The following is a 15903-nucleotide window of genomic DNA, read 5'->3' on the forward strand; positions in this document are numbered from 1 at the left end:
ATGCTAGGATTTTTTCCTGATCAATAGAAATATGAATAGTGTTTCATTACTTAGCGCAGAACATGCCTTGTAGTCTAATGCACAAACAAAATGTTTCTCTTTCAGGTATTATTCCCCTGGATATTCTGAGATACTTCTGGAAAGGGTGGAAAATTACCATCCAGTTTTATAAACTTCATTTTTTTATTAGAGCTGTATTTCACATTTATGCCTTTATGACTATAATACGAATACAGCTGTTGAAACTCTTGTTTGATTCTGAAATCTCCTTCTACTGTTTGAACTACTGAAAGAGCTCAGCAATTCCAGCAAGCTATATTTTGTTCTTTATAAACTTGTTTGATAAGTTTTTGTCCTTTCTGTTTTTTCTCTAACGTTACTACCAGATATTGTAGCATATATGAATGGAATTTCACGCAGGGGTGATGATTTATCACAGAAGCTTTTTTAGAATCAGTCATTTCCTTTTCCTTCCACAAGAAAGGTTTGTTATTATCTCATTCAAATTTTACCATTCTCAGTACTGTAGCCATTTTCCCCTTTTGCCTTTGCATATTGTTTAGAGCTTCCCAAGCTCGATGAGGGGGAAAAAGCTGGCCCCTGTGCTTTTTTCTAATTATGGAATCCATTCTGCACTGAGATATCTCCTACTGCTACCTTTCAGAAAGTAAAGTGATGTGATTTTGCATCTCCAAACACGTTAGTAGCTGTTAAATAAAGAAATAATCAGATCTGATGATGATAAAAGGGCTGAATTCTGCATGATATGATAGTGTGGTGGTCCTGGCATGGTAGATAATACATCTTCTGCAAAAGTCTTCCTAATTAAGGCAGGATTCACTGTGGAGGGAAGGAGCAATACACTGTTTGGTGTATGCATTGTTGTTCCTCTTGGAAAGGACAGAGTGAACTTAGAATTTCCATGGGCACAAAGGGAAGGACGCTGGGAGGTTTGGCTCCATTTGAGTCAGCAGTAAATTTGTGTGGCTCAGAAGAGAGGAGAATTACTTGGCTGCAGGAACACTGTTAGCAAAGTTCTGAGCACATTCAGAGGAAACCTGAGGACACTTGAGTCCCACTGATTGGAGTGATGGGACCAAAGCTGCTCAGTACTTATTCTTCAAGAGCTGAAATTGCTGCAGAATTGAGTTGAAGCACACTTGGAACTTAGTCTTGAAGTTGCAGATCACATCGACGTGGAGGTTATTGGAGGTATGAGCTCTTGTGTGTCTGTAGAACATCCTGGAAATATTTTTGCCTTCTTATGTAGAGTGAAAGGAATTTTACATTCTGCTTACTGCTCTGGTATACTGTAGCAGCAGGGAGCAGTATACAACCCTTTAATATTCCCTAATATGTAACTGTCTTTTACCATTTTTTGTTGTTCTAACCATTTTTGTTTTCCTATGCAGCAGTTTTTTGTGGGGTTTTTTTTGTTGTTGTTGTTGGTTTTTTTTTTTTTCCTAAAGGGTAATAAACAGTGTTTCTGGAATGGGATGTTGAAATACTGGCAGCCACAAGGAAAGACAATTTTTGAAAACCCCCGCAGGAGAGAAACTTGTCTACTTTCTTAAACTTATTAACTGAATGAGTTTATAAAACAGGAATAGTCTCTTCTATTACTCGTAAAACAGGAGCAAAGACTTATTGCAGTTGGAAATGATTTAGAGTGGCTTTTCTCTGCCAAATTCCAAATGACTATTTTCTTTTATTCTTGTCAGCATATTTTTCAACAGTTTACAAAAACATTGATGGGCTATCTTGTGTTAAGGTTTAATTCTACAGAGGGCTGTGCTCCCGCTGTGAGGTATTTGGTGCTCTCAGGCTCTGTTCTTCAGAAGGAGCAGGGGATAGACAGTACCTTGCTATATGGAGCCTAACTGAGATGGAAACCATTGGTGTCATGAATACCGGTATAGAAGCCACACCAGCTGGGTTAGTCCACATCAGAGTGAAAAGTCTTGGAACTGACTAGTTTCTACCAAATGCCTTTTCATTTTTGGTGTTTATATTCTGACATTATTAATGCTAGGACACTAGTGGAAAAACATTAGGTCTATTAAAAAGATTGTTGTAATACTCAATAATTTTCTCACATGCATTATGGATATTTAAAAATAAAATCTTGTACAATCTCTAAAAGAATATGTAATGGGAGGGCTTCCAGACAGTCTTGAAGGATCTGAAACCTTTATTTTCCCTAGCGGAACAGAAATGGTGCAGAAGGCTGAATGCAGTTGCAGTGCAGATGGGAGGCAGGGTAGGCATGGAGCTGCATACCCATAGCTGCATCATGTGCTTTGGAGCACACCCACACCACACAATGCTAATGTATATGTTTTGTACGGAGAGAGCAAAGAGGCTTCAGTCCCCTGACAAATGTGCTCCTGCTGTGTCACACTGTGCTACACTGTAAGGATTCCACAGGGTTAAATTTCAATGCCTAAACAATTTGTTCACAGTCTTTTCACAGTCTTTTTCTGATTCCTGACAAAGGAAATGATTGCACAAGGCAAACCTTCAAAGCGATCTGATTGTGCAGAGCACAATCTAAATCAGACCTAGCAAAAATACATCTTTACACCAGCTAGGCAGTTCTGTCCTAAGCCAGTGGCTGTTTGGCCTTTTGTTGCAGGACTCTCCTGGACGATGCCACATCCCATTAGGCTGTGGCAGCGCAAAGTCCCCTCCCGCATACTTTGAGACCCCCTCAGCTCTCCTTTGCTGGCAGGCTGCTTCCCTGCATTGTACATATAGCTTCTGGCTGGAGGCTTCTCAGGAGGTACGTGTCTGCACAGTGCAGATCCTAGCCCTTCACAGCAGAATTATCACTAATTTGTATTTTAGGCTTACATTACTAGGGTAAGAGTTGCTCTTTTCCTGTAGTGTTTCACGAGTTCTGATGTACAGCGTTTCTATTCCATCCTCTTATTTGGCTTAAGTCATCATCTAAAGCTATATTAATGTTTGTAATTGCTACTCTGGCAGGCTTCAAGTGTGTATCATTTGTCTCGATTTCATAGAATAAAATGTAGATTTGCATTTTAATTCATTGTGTAAATGCTGTTTTCATGCTAGTTTGTGACTGATGCTAGAGAAGATGAAGAACAGGCTCATTTTGCAGCTTGAGCCTGACACCACCTTGGATGTTTGTCTCAGCTTACCACTCAACAGTGCCTACTTCTGAGCTTAGGACATACAAGCATTTCAAGTAAGAGTCCCTCTCACAGAGGTGGCTTATTAAGACACACAAAGAAAATTAAGCCAGTGCTTTGGCAGGAATAAATGTAAGCGGAGACAGCCCTTAAATCATTTTGCCAGTTCCTTTGAGTGCAGCATTGGGACTTTTCAACCCAAGTCTTTAAAGATCTTCTCTGGGGGCCCAAGCCATGATTTTTGTCTACATTACTACAGCTATTATTACATCTACAGATGTAAACCAGGGCCTTGAAAGAACATGTGGATGTGTAAAACTTTACCATATTTCATTCAGTGGATGGATTAACTGGCCTACAAAAGCTCCATTCTTTATCTGAATGACTGGAAACCAAGAGCATATGAAAAGGGGAAATTCAAGGAGTTCAACTCTTGTGCATATAATATGTTCTGCATTTCCAGAGGCATTTACCAAGGGATTGCTTTGTCTCATCTGAAGTGATCAATCTGCTGGAGATCTGCATCTTAACAAACAAACGAACAAACTGTTGAAGGAGCTGAATGGAACTGGTGAAGGAAGAAATGAATCTCATTTTGTGAAGTAAAGCATAAAGTTACTGTAATTAGGAAGCGGATGGAGTGTGGGTAGATCCTCAGTGTTCTTGGTGAGTTCTAAGGGGGTTGTGAATTAGCTTGGCCAAAAGGGAGTTTTGGGCATGGAGGATGCCATGGGATAGCCTTCAGCTTCTGGTGTAAATTGGAGTTCGCCGATTTCTGGGCATGTAGGGGTGGCTGACTGTTGTCCCTTCAGGTGAGGAATCTGTGAAAGCATGCTTGCCTCAGTATCTTCCTTAATGGCTGCTTAGTGTCCAGTGTCTTCGTTGTTAGACTTCTGGATCTCACTATGTGACCAGGGTAGAAAAAAAGATAGGGAGTAGTGCTAGATTGCAAAGCCAGTGGTTCCACTTCTTGCACTGACATAGGATTGCTTTTATGGTCTTGGATAATTACTACAAATCCCGATGTATTATCATCTTCAGCTGTGAAGTATCTGTTATACTCCTTTGTTAACTTGCAGAGTGCTGGGAAAATTAAATTCATATGAGAGGTCGATGCAGCAGAACTTAAGTTCTTTATAACTAATACCATATTCAGAAAGGAATATTGTTCAAGAACCTACAAAAATTTACTTAAGAAATCTTCAAGATGCTGATTTTTAGAATTTGAGTTGAACTCCAGTGGATTTTGTGAGTTTCCTCATCTGACACAATTTGAAGGGATCTTGGAGAAAGAGGAAATTACAGTGTCTCTCATGACTATACTAAAACTATTTGTGTCATTTTTGTATAATACTTAACTGTTAATATTGATGCTACTATGCTGTATTCTGTAGTCACCTCTATAATTTAGGTAGTGAAAATACTAATTATGTTATTACCACTGTACTGTATTTCTAGGTACTGCACAAAAGATTGAATTAGAAAATACATATAAGCAATACTAAAGCATATTTTGGTGATGAGAATGCTTTTTAAACCAGGAAATGGTATTGTGCTGCCTTTCACGAGAAGTTACTCTTACTTGAGTTAAACACGTTTTGTAGTTGTTTGTGTACCCTCCTAGCCAGAGGTCCGATCATGAGGTTTGCTGAGTGCTCAGCAAAGTGGTGAGGACCATGATCTGTAGCAGAAACCAGTTGTGTTCACTATCATGCATCAGCAAGTTATGGAGAGTAACGATGTGAGTGTACTAATGTCATCATCTTAACAGATTTCCACAGAGATTTTGAAGGCTTGCTTTTTCTTCATAAAAATATGCTTGTTCCTACTAGTTCCTACCTTCAAATTGAGTTAAATAATAAGTACCCAGATTAACTTTAGCTATTCTATATTTTATTCCTTTTATAACAAAAATTGAATTTTGGGAGGGTGGGAAGTGTGTTAATGTCTTTAAAACAACGTTCTTGATTATTTTTTGTGTCAAAGTCAGCAACAAAACTCTTCGTAATCTTGTGACAAGATCTGTGCCCTTTGCTCTCAAGGAAAGTTTTGTCTTCACTGATACAGACTAGTGATGTGTTTAATCCCTGTTGTCCTATTTATAATTAGGTCTGATGGCCTCTATACATGTTCACCTTTCAATATTAGGTCAGTGTTAAAGCCTTTATCAATCTAAAAGGTTGGATTACTACCAAGATTCAGCCTTTGTTGCCCCACAGTGCTATAAATTATATTACAATCTATTGTTAAAAGTTAATAATACGCAATATAGAGGTCTGATGGAATCATGTTAATGAGAACACTGAAGCTTCATTGACTTGCAATATCATTAGAGCTCTGAGACAGGTTTATAGCCTTGTACAAAGTATATCTGTGTTGGTTTAGACACAGTATTTATTTGGTCACACCCAGCCAAATGCTTCCTTACTAAATTAAAATAAATGCTGGTTAGTTCAATGAGCTACAAAGATATATAGCATAATTTCAGGTTCTCAAGTCACAGAAAATAAGCCTCAACAATGGAAATCAGTAGAGGATCAAAAATGATGGATATACTAGAGTGAATATGAACAAAGAGGGAAGGGAGTTTACTGAGTTGGGTGAAGTTAATATTTTATGACTCAAGCAACATATAAAATTTGGAAAAAACAGCTCCCATTTGTAGTCTGCTCTGATTTTTATGTAACCCCTCCCTGTATACACATATGTACACACTTGCAAGCATGGTCAACCAAAACATAATTGTAACAATTTCTGTCTTTGCTTTCACAAGACTTGCCTCTCTAAAGCATCTTTAGTGACTGAAGGAGAGTGGGTCATTGGCAAGTCCTCTGCTCACTAATGCCAACTTTATGGTACTAATTTCCATTAAGGTCAGCAGCACCCACCCGATTTCCACTGCAGTGAGAATCAGACACTGGATCTGTATCACCTGTACTCTTTTGTGCTCAGAACAGCTCTGCTTCTTGCTGGAAACAAAGCAGAAGTGATAAAATGATTTTCTTTTTTTCTTCCCCAGCAGTGCTTCAAATGAGAGAATGGTAGGAAAATCTTTCTAGAGCTTTCAGGGAATGGCTCATGCTCTGTGTTGGAGACTGAATCCCCAGCCGCACAGGGCATTAGGTAGAAAGGAAGATAGAAGAATCAGTAACATACTGGTGTTGCAGCTATTACCTGCTTTGGGAAATGAATATGTAAGGAGGCTTCAATTTTTCTATCTCCTTTCATGAGTAATACCTCCTTGCTGTAGCCATCTCTGAGTTTGGTCATGGGGCTTGTCTCTGCCTCCTACTTTGGGGCCAGGCGGTTGCATCATTTTGTGTTTATGCTAATGTAGTCGTGCCATGGGAATGTTTGGCAAAATTGCTGTTTAATCTACAATATAAGAATGCTTTAGCAGCTGTTTTATAGCAGTTTAACTACTCTGACCTAAATGACTGTTCTTAAGAGATTGAAGAGTAATTGAAAAGGTGAAAAAGTCCAGGACCATCCTCCCTTTTTTTTTGAAATGGCTTTATAAACAATTTGAGTTCCTGTGCAGAATTCAGATGAGAGAGAAAAGAATGCCAGTTTACTGGGACTTGTTCTCTGACCACCTGAGAAAAATGAGGTTTTCGTCATCTGGAGTTATAATAAAACATGCTCTCAGCTGGATTCCTTCTGTGTGAAAATAGACAGAGCTACATCATTGCACACCTGAAGGAAGGACACAGGACTACAAAAGCAATCTGAAATCTGGATTTTTGCTGCTCCTCAGAGACCACAAGTAATTTTTTGTAATCTTAATGAAAATTATTTGAATCTTGAAGGAGGGATATACATACCTCTCCCTTCCCCTCAACCTGAGTAGTGCAAAGGACCAGAGCTAGAGATCCTTTTATACACAGCTTAGTCACCTGTCAGGATCATAGTGTGAAAACCCTTAGCAATAGCTGTTGAAGGAACTGAAAAAATCCACAAAACTAAAAGGTAATTTGGGAAAATTCACTAGTGTGCTAATAAAACTTCAGATGAATTTTCATCTGTTGCAGATGAATGAAATGTGGTGCTAGTGTGTTGGAATCCTGGCGTGATAGACACATGAAGAATACATAAAAGATGGATGTTAGTTAACTAGTGCTGCAGACAGGCTGTCCTACTTGTCTGGGGAGCGGGTCCTGAAAACCCTCAGCCAGGCAAAAGCTTTTGTTGATTTGAGGGTGACTGCACTGAAGGAAGGTTCCCGGGCTGGGGCATATGGCAGTCAGATGACAGCAGCGCAGCTCCCGTGATGTGCTCTGGACTGGTGGAATGGTTAGATGACAAAACTCTGCAACTTCACACAAGTGCGGTGTAATTTGAAGCCATTCTGCAGGGAAACCATAGGCAGCAAGTACAATTTCTAAGCCTGATATAAATTCCATCCTGTTTAACTGCCATCAGTTCTACTGCTGCAGATTAGCCAACCAAGTGAATGAACAAAGCAATGGAGGGATTCGATCTGGCTTCATAATGTGATTGAAAAACTCCTCATTAGAAGAGCATTTTCCATAGCCCCAAAAGCACAGCACTGAGGTCTTTGCTGTCTTCTGTTGCTGTATTGTTATGCCGTGAGCAGGCAGCCGGTCCATTTGCTTCTTTCCCTTTCTCCTACTGAACGAAACAGTGGTTCAGTCACTTCTGGATTTCCTTCATCTTGTCTCTCTGTCTTTTTAATTCTTTCATTTGCTTTAACTCAAATTCACTGATGCATGTATCTCCTACGTGACTTTATCTGTGGGAAAGATGCAAGAATTTATCTTTTAGTTCCTTCCAGTGCTTTTCCAGATCTCAGGTACGCCTGTTCCTTAATTCCAGGTTGTGATGCACTTAAATAATGTGTCCTGTGTTTTTGTTTATTTGGCTAATTACTCTTCACATCTCCTCCTGCCCTTCTAAATTACCACTCCACACACTGCTTGTCATAGTTCACACTCCTTTTGTTTAACTTTGCTTTTTCCAAGGCTAGTTACTGAGTCTTGGCAGAATTGTTACAGGATCTCACAAACAGCTGGTTTTTGCTGTGACAATAGGCTGATGTATGCCTTGAAAGCAAACACGCAGGCCTGCATATTAAATGCTTACAGTGTCGTGACAAGCACAACCAATTTTTTGAAATCCTTTAAAAAAATTGAGGTGGAGATTAAAAATAGGAAATGATTGAAAAGAAACATTCTCAAACTGAGGGGCAGGCGTGTTTGAGATGAGCCAGACAGTTATCAGCTGTGAGGAAAATCTCAAAGAAGATCTCTTGCAGTGAAAGACTTCAAGAGGAGAGGAAAACACCACGGGGCCCATGACGTCCTGCGCATAGGCAATGTAGCATGTGGGTGCCTGCGCAATTTCTGCTGGGTTGTATCCCAGCAAAGGGATCATGGAGCAAATGCAGCTCTACTTATCCAGCAAGACAGGGTGTTTTCATTTTACAGAATTCATTTATTGCTTCAAATAAACTTCTATCAGACAACTACATCGTGATCACTCTGAGCATGTATTTTAATGACTGCTTTGTTTTAAAGCTGTGGGGAGTACGCTGCTGCCTTCATCCTTCTCTCTTCCCTCTACCTTTCCTTTACTTTTCCCCATTAAGGTTTGATGGACGCTATAAGGTATGTCTGTCGGTGGGTATTACTTTCACCAGCTTTTCTTTGCAGTAGTATGTCTATAAATGGCAGGCAGCATCATTCCTAATTACATGTTGCCCCCAGATGCTCCATGGGTGATGCTGATGGATTGCTGTGTGGGTGGTGTTGAAGGGACTGGGGGAGGGGGAGCTGGGATGCAGCTCCTCTAAGTGGTAGCAGAGGTCTCTTTTCAGGCTGGGCTTGCCAGTCCTCCCTCAGTAAAGTGAGCTCGGGAACCTCGGAGGTGTGCATCTGGGCATCGGAAAAGGGGACGTGATGCAGGACAGGCTTCGGGATACAGCCCAAACAAACGGGGAAGCAGGAGGCGGTGGGAGAGACAGAGAATTCACCCTTTACCTATCACTGCAGAAACCACGGAGGCTGACAGAATACACAAGCTGCTAAATCATGCTTTCTTGTTTCGATCCGTGCCCCCCCGCCCCCGGCCCTTGATGCTGTGCCGGGCGGTGGGTGCTGCAAGGCAGAGCCTTGGCGGCAGGCGGAGGGCGGCCGCCCTGCCGGCTCCAGGGGCTCGGCTTCCTTTCCTGCGTGGGATTTCTGACGGTGACCTTCCGCACGGATTAAGATAGCCCTGTCACGGTCGAGGGCCGACCGTGCTCTGGAACTGAATCAGGCCATTTTTGGCCACCAAAAGCGTGGCTGCGGAGCTGGCGGACCGAGCCACCGAGTTCTACCAGTCGCCTGCTCCGAGGCGGTGGGTAGAGGAGAGGCAGGAATGAGCATCAGCAGACCCTGCCTTTAAAAGGGACAGGCCTTCCTGCAGCACACGGATGGACGTGCCTGCACCAGCAGACTGAAGAGGAAAGATGGAAAGCTGAGTGATCCTGGCCCTTGAAAGACTGCTCTCCAAACCCCAGAGAAATCCAAGGAAAGGTGAGGCGGTGGAAGCAGGGATTTCCGGTCAAGTGTCTGTCATTTTTGCACAGACCTTTCCTCTTCAAGGGCTGCTAATGGAGAAGGAGGAACTGAGAGACTGCACGTGTGTGAAAGCGCATTAACTGTCCTGTGGTCCTTGACGGGTTTTATATTTAGCGTGCCTAGCAGGTTAGCCTGCCAGCAGGTCAGCTACTAGGGAAGACATGGATGGAGGCAGGCAGTACTGGCTTTGGGGACTGAAGTAATGGGACTCCATGGGTTTTTAAATCCCAAGCTTAGTGCCAAGCCAGGAATTCGCCCCATCAGAGTGTGCACGGAAACTAGGAAGTGTCTTGGGACGGTGTGCAGAAGCACATTTAAGAACTTAAGGCATTAGGTGTCTGTCTCCAACAGTGGCAGGAGGCAGTGCTACCTACAGAGAGCAGGTGAGCCTGGTCACATCCTGCGGCCCGTCCTCTCTGTACTCCCCCAGCATCCCCAGCTGTTGGATTTGGATGTTAGAAGCTCCTCACTGCCTAACCCTTCTAGTATCTACTTATGGACCCATTGCCCACTCACTCCATTTTATGAAGCCCTTCTAGAGTTACTTGCCTGAAAGAACTTAGTGTCACATACAAACTTGAGGACTACACTGTACGGTCCCCTCCAGGTACTCACTGAAAGTGTTGAGTAAAGCCAGTCCCACCATCAATCCCACAGCAGGGAGACCTTGCTGATGCCTGTTCTCCACCCTGAAAAGTGACTATTAAGCCTTATCTTTTGCTTCATGTCCTGCCTCCAATTTTCTGTCTGTAAGAGTCTCTCCTCCCATCCTGTGGAAAGTTAGTTTCTCTGATAACCTTTCGTGTGGAACCTCATCAAAAGCTTTTTCAAAATTGGACGGTACTGTGTCTGCCAGACTCACTCTCCATCTTTATTGACGCACTCTGAGAACTGTGGTGCGTTGGTGAGGCAGGGTTTCTCTCTGCAGAAACCATGCTGCCTTGTTCCCAACAGACCATGTTTATCCCTGTCTACAGTGACTTTATTTTTTTAGACTCTACTGCCATTAGCAGGCAAAGTTCCCGGTCTGCAATTCCCAGGATCCCTTCTGAAGTCCTTTTTGTGGCCAGGAGTTGCAATGGCAGCTTGCCAGCCCTCTGGCAGCCTGGTGCTTGCCATGCGGGGTTACCCTCCCTGTCCCACGCAGCCTGAGGCTGAAGGCTGAGGATGAATGGTAGTCAGGGACAGAGCTGAGCTTTACTCAGGAGTGGAAACCACCATCCAGAGAAATGTCAGTAACTCATTTTTTTAACTTCAAAACTGTTGTGGTTTAACCACTGAAACCAGGACAAAAACACATTTGGTCAGCTTCTCAAGTGAGTACTTATGTGCCAGTTATTCTTTCCCACTCTTCCCTCCATAGGGACAAGGCATTTTACATGGCTTCTCATACAATGGTCTGCAAAATACATAGAAGGTATATAGATATTAGGTGATAATACAATTCCTGTCATAGGTCTCATACCTGCTATTGATATATAATTGGTAACTGGTGGGATATTCCCTATGGTGTGACAGGAATATCTGCATTGGCAGTTTATTGGAGTAAAGGGGGAGAGAGAGACTGTAACTCTACACTGAAATTGTATAGATTAGGATTTAACAGAAGAAACAAGCACAAAACTAAAGAACATGGCTAAATACAGACCCTTTGGGCTAGAGAAACACCACAATGAAAAATTTTTGGCCCAACTATTAAACACAGGTATTTCTTACATGACATCTGATGAGGGACAAATGCTGCTAAGGAGACTCTGAGAGGATCCAGCTCGGGAAAGAGGCTGGAAGGGAAGGAAGCCTTTTCTTGTGCCCACTCACAGGCAATGCAGTTTTGCAGGTAATGCTCTTTACTGATCATCACCAAGATGGGGAGAAAGGAAAATACAAAACCAAAAAAGAAATAGAGAACAGAAAATAAAAACACAGGAAGGAGCAGTAAAAGATGTCAATTTTTTTGTTGGGCTCAAAGCCACTGCCGAGGAGCTTTGTTCTGGGAAGAGAAAGTGCCGCAGCAGGACGGCAATGCTTGGCTTGGGCAGGCTGTCATATCTGTCATCATTATAAGCACGGACAGATGATGATGATCTCTCCATTCTGTTTCTGGTTTTTCTCAGTCTCCAGAGATGCTCATCCAGCTGTTTTCACCACAAAATTTATTCAGCTAATTTGTCCACTTTCCTTTCTTTTTTTCTTACAGCGCTTCTTACCTTCATCAAGCTGGTAGCATCTTCTCTGTGCCCACTGCTACTTTCAGCCTTGCCTGTTCCTGGAGGTGCTGACTACTTTCCAGTGCCTGGTGGTGTGTTACTGTCTTCCTCCTGCACTGCTTTTCAGCTCGTCTTTCCCGCACAATGTGGCATCCTGCACCACGCGAGGCAGGGGCAAGGCGGGGGGAGAAAAGCAGGCAGTGACCGGGGGCTCTTTATGTGGGTCACTTCTCATAGATACAGGCTTCTTCCTCTCCTCTTATAGCTCCCTCTCTGCACCCATCCCTCAGCTACTGACCCCACATTTATTTTCTAGCCTGCAGCAGCAGTGTGTCTAAAACCAGGCAGCTGACAGCACAGCTCGTTTAACTACAGCTATAAGATTTTGAAGACAAGCAGGTTTCTCAAGGCTGCAGCTGAAAGGAAAGAATTTCTAGAAGCTGGTTCCTTTCCAGAGTTTTTGGAGAAGATGTGTATGATCACCGATGCTTTCCAGTCTCAGTTTTTGGTAAGTAAGTGAGTTGAAGAAAGGTACTCTAAGTCCTTTTTTTTTTTCCCCAAATGATAACTAGGATATAGCAATCGTACCGAGTTATGTAGCACTCCGCACCCTGAGCTTGTCACAGCCTGTGTCTGAGGAGGACCACTCGGAATGAGATTTACATGCGGGCATTTGATATAATTTGAAACAGACTGAAGCTCAGTGTCAGGGCATTTCATGACATGCAGAGCCTTAAAATTTTGATAGAAGTCATCTGGGGACCTGCACTGACAGCGTGCAACCCTTCTTGCCAGAGTTGTTCCTACCTGCTTACTGCAGACTGCAAAACAAACCACCACCCATGCAATTGCAGTGCAGAGAAAATGCCGCTGTGATGGATGATGTCCAGGTGTGACCTTTCACCTGTTACGGTAGCCAAAAATCTTTGCGGGAAGAGTGCATGATGGAAGATTATGGGATAATAAAATAAAAAAGATCAATCGGGTGAAGGATTCTGTTGTTAAAAAAGTATTAACTGTTTTTCAAATACACAGCCATCTGACAGGCCAGGCCACACCTAAAAGGGCTAATGATAAAGCCACAGTTGGCTGGAATGATTCAGTCCAAAGGGCAGGCTAGTTTGTTGGCAAATGCAGAGCATATCTTCAGTAAGCTGCTACAACGGATGCAAGAAACCGAGCACACAATCTATTATCAAATGCATGGTGGAAACTTGACATTTCAGCAATGTAATACACTTGTTTTTCCAGCAGCATGAGACTAATATACTCCTTTTCTGTGCTTGACGCAGCGTCATTCACATCTGAGCAAAATAAATGGGGAAGAAGATGATTTTGGTATCTATTCTTGGCATTGCTAATTTTAGCGCCACTAAGGAGAGGGATTTTTTTCCCTTTTTTTTTTTTTTTTTTTAAGAAAATGTAACAAAACACATGAGTCTTAGAATAAAAATAATTGTGAAGGGCAACATCGCTGCTGGTTCTTTGATACTGGCACTTCAGTAGCTGCTGTACATCCCTTATGTTGTCTGGAACAAAAAACAGCTATCAAACTCTGACACAGTGGCATTACGAAATCTTTCCAGCTCCTCTGAACCCCCAAAGCAAACCAGGGTTTGTGTAGGTGAAATAAATATAGAATGACCATGAATGAAAGCTTCTTAATTCAGCCCTATCAGTACAAAAGATTACTTCTTTAGTCTAATTTCTATGCTGCGTGCAAGAGGGTTTGAATCCCAATTTTGGAATCAGTTGCCTTTTTCCCTTTTGCAACACCTCCTTCTACTGTTGTGGTAGTTCGTAACATACAGATCCACCTATCGAACTAAAATGGTGGAGAAAGGGTTGTGCTTGTGATTTTTTTTGCTTCCAGTCCTACCTTCTCTGAAATGCATGCAGATGTGTTTATTTGCCCTATGATATAGCTCCTATTATGTGCTTTGCACCTTTAAATGTGCGAAACATCATGTCTGCCTGGCAGGACCCTGAGATTCAAGATGGAAGAGAGACAGGCTTTGTTTTCTCTCTCATGGAGATTTTGCATTCGGTCTTCCTTTACCGCTACATTGGCTTGCGGAGAGGGTTAGTAAACAACCCCGTCCTGTTTCCCGGTTTCCTTACATTTTCTGTACACAAAGAACAAAATGCACATTTTCCCCCTGCACGGGGAAATGCCAGGAAAGGAACATGTACAAAACCTCAGTGCGGGAAGCAGCGTCTCCTCCGCTGCAGAGCCTTCTCGCAGCAGACAGGCAGGCTGAACGCTCGCATTTGATACTGCAAAACAAAGAAAATAAACTAGCAGGCACACATTCTTGAGTGCCCAAGGACTACTTCTGCTCCTCACCAACCTGCTCACAGCCAGTACAATAATGAAGGTGCGCTGCTGTGTGGAGGCCCCATACATATATGACTGCATTTTGCAGATTAGGCATTTGCCATTGCATTTTCAGATAATTTCATTTTTCTACCTGATTCATCCATATTCTAGAGTACAAGAAAGTAAGAATACTACGAAGGTCATTCTTCACCCGTGGTAGGTTACTGGTTAAATTGGTTAAGCAATGATCTGATTTTGTAACTTGTTCCACATAAGCAAGTGAAGGGGCTGCAGCCAGCAGGGAGCGAAGCTCTGCTGCGTCCGATGGGGTGCCTTTCCTGCAGGGTGACAAGTTTGGAGCCCTGAGTTTTTCAAGGATAAGTTTCCCTTTCCTCACTCTCACATGGGCTTCAGAAGCTGTATGGTGGCTGCTTTCTGAGGGGAGGTGAATCTAAGGCAAGCCAAAGTGAGTGAAGCCACATTAGTGTTCGGGTTTGTTTGTATGGTCAGAGGCTTACCCATGCTGTCAGTTCTGATGAGTTCATGAAGAAGTTATGGCAATCTGTGGGGAGGCCTCCAGGCTTTCAGATGAGGTGTGGACTGACTGTGGTTGGAGCTGCATTCTTTTTTCCCCCATACAAGTGACCTCCTTGGGAAAAAAAACCCCAGGACTTACGTTAGAACAGTATTCTGCATTCATTTAATAGAGATGCAGCTGCCATGTGTGTAGATGTATGTGTACATGGAATAGCAGCGTTCATACCAACATCCTCCCTCAAGAATCCTGTTGCGGGAGGACAGTTATAAATAACTCTTTGGCCACTATAATTGTTCTGCCAGTACAAGCTGCCAGAGAAATACATTGACTCAGCACATGCCTGAACAAGATCCTTCCCCAGGCAGCACCTCCCACCACATAAACATCCCCACAGAGTCATGTAGGTGCCTGGTGGGGCAGCGAGCCCCATCTGGCTGCTCCTGCAAGCTGGCATAAGCCCGGGCTGAATCAAAATTAATGTTTGTAAAGCATACGGAAGATAAAAAAAAGCATTGCTTAGGCTAGTTAATACTTTTTCAGTACCCCCAGTTATAATTCTAACTACTGTTGCAAGAACTGCAAGTGCCTTTCCCCGCAGTGGTACTCTGGGTGTTTCTCGTGGAGAAATGGATGTTCTTCTCCAGCCACTCGCACAGAGCCACACTGGTCTTTACTGAGCCAAGTAAGATGATCTTGTATGTGTTCACTGACAAGTGGAACAAAATCGTCCCCCGTGCTAATGTTCTTAATGTCTGCTGCTACAATGGTTTTTATGCCTCTTCTGCCTGCCACGGTCTTACCAAAGAAAACTCCCTGGCTCTGTACCAGGTAGGAGGCTACAGTCCAATTTTTTGCTGCTGTTCCTGGAACAATATTAATTCTTTTTGATAATTACATGGGAGATTCTTTTTCTTATTTTAAAAATTACCTTAAAAATAATAATTAGGAAGCTGTCATTATTCTATTTTCAAAGCAGATTCTACATGGAATAAAGGACCTAAAGATGTGATTTGCTTTTTATCTTTTGGAGCACCAAAAGATGGCTATAAATGAATTCAAATGTAATTTTCATGAGAAAATAATTCCTCTGTTATACAGACCC

The 15903-nt window shown here is 42.6% G+C and overlaps 1 protein-coding gene across 2 annotated transcripts in view; it reads left to right on the forward strand.

Moving 5' to 3' along the window:
- SPAG6 (sperm associated antigen 6) overlaps positions 1-12050 on the forward strand; it is a 45986-nt gene extending 33936 nt beyond the window's left edge. The window contains exon 11 of one of the 2 annotated variants that reach the window (XM_052804117.1): positions 11934-12050. In XM_052804117.1, the coding sequence (XP_052660077.1) occupies positions 11934-12015 (82 nt within the window). In that variant the 3' untranslated portion in view covers positions 12016-12050. Of the gene's footprint in view, positions 1-105; positions 3049-11933 lie in introns of those variants that run through there. The other variant, XM_052804126.1, reaches the window with a different exon arrangement.
- The last annotated feature ends 3853 nt before the right edge of the window (positions 12051-15903 follow it).

This window comes from Harpia harpyja, chromosome 1 (assembly GCF_026419915.1).
Source record: "Harpia harpyja isolate bHarHar1 chromosome 1, bHarHar1 primary haplotype, whole genome shotgun sequence".
Classification (NCBI taxonomy): Eukaryota; Metazoa; Chordata; class Aves; order Accipitriformes; family Accipitridae; genus Harpia; species Harpia harpyja.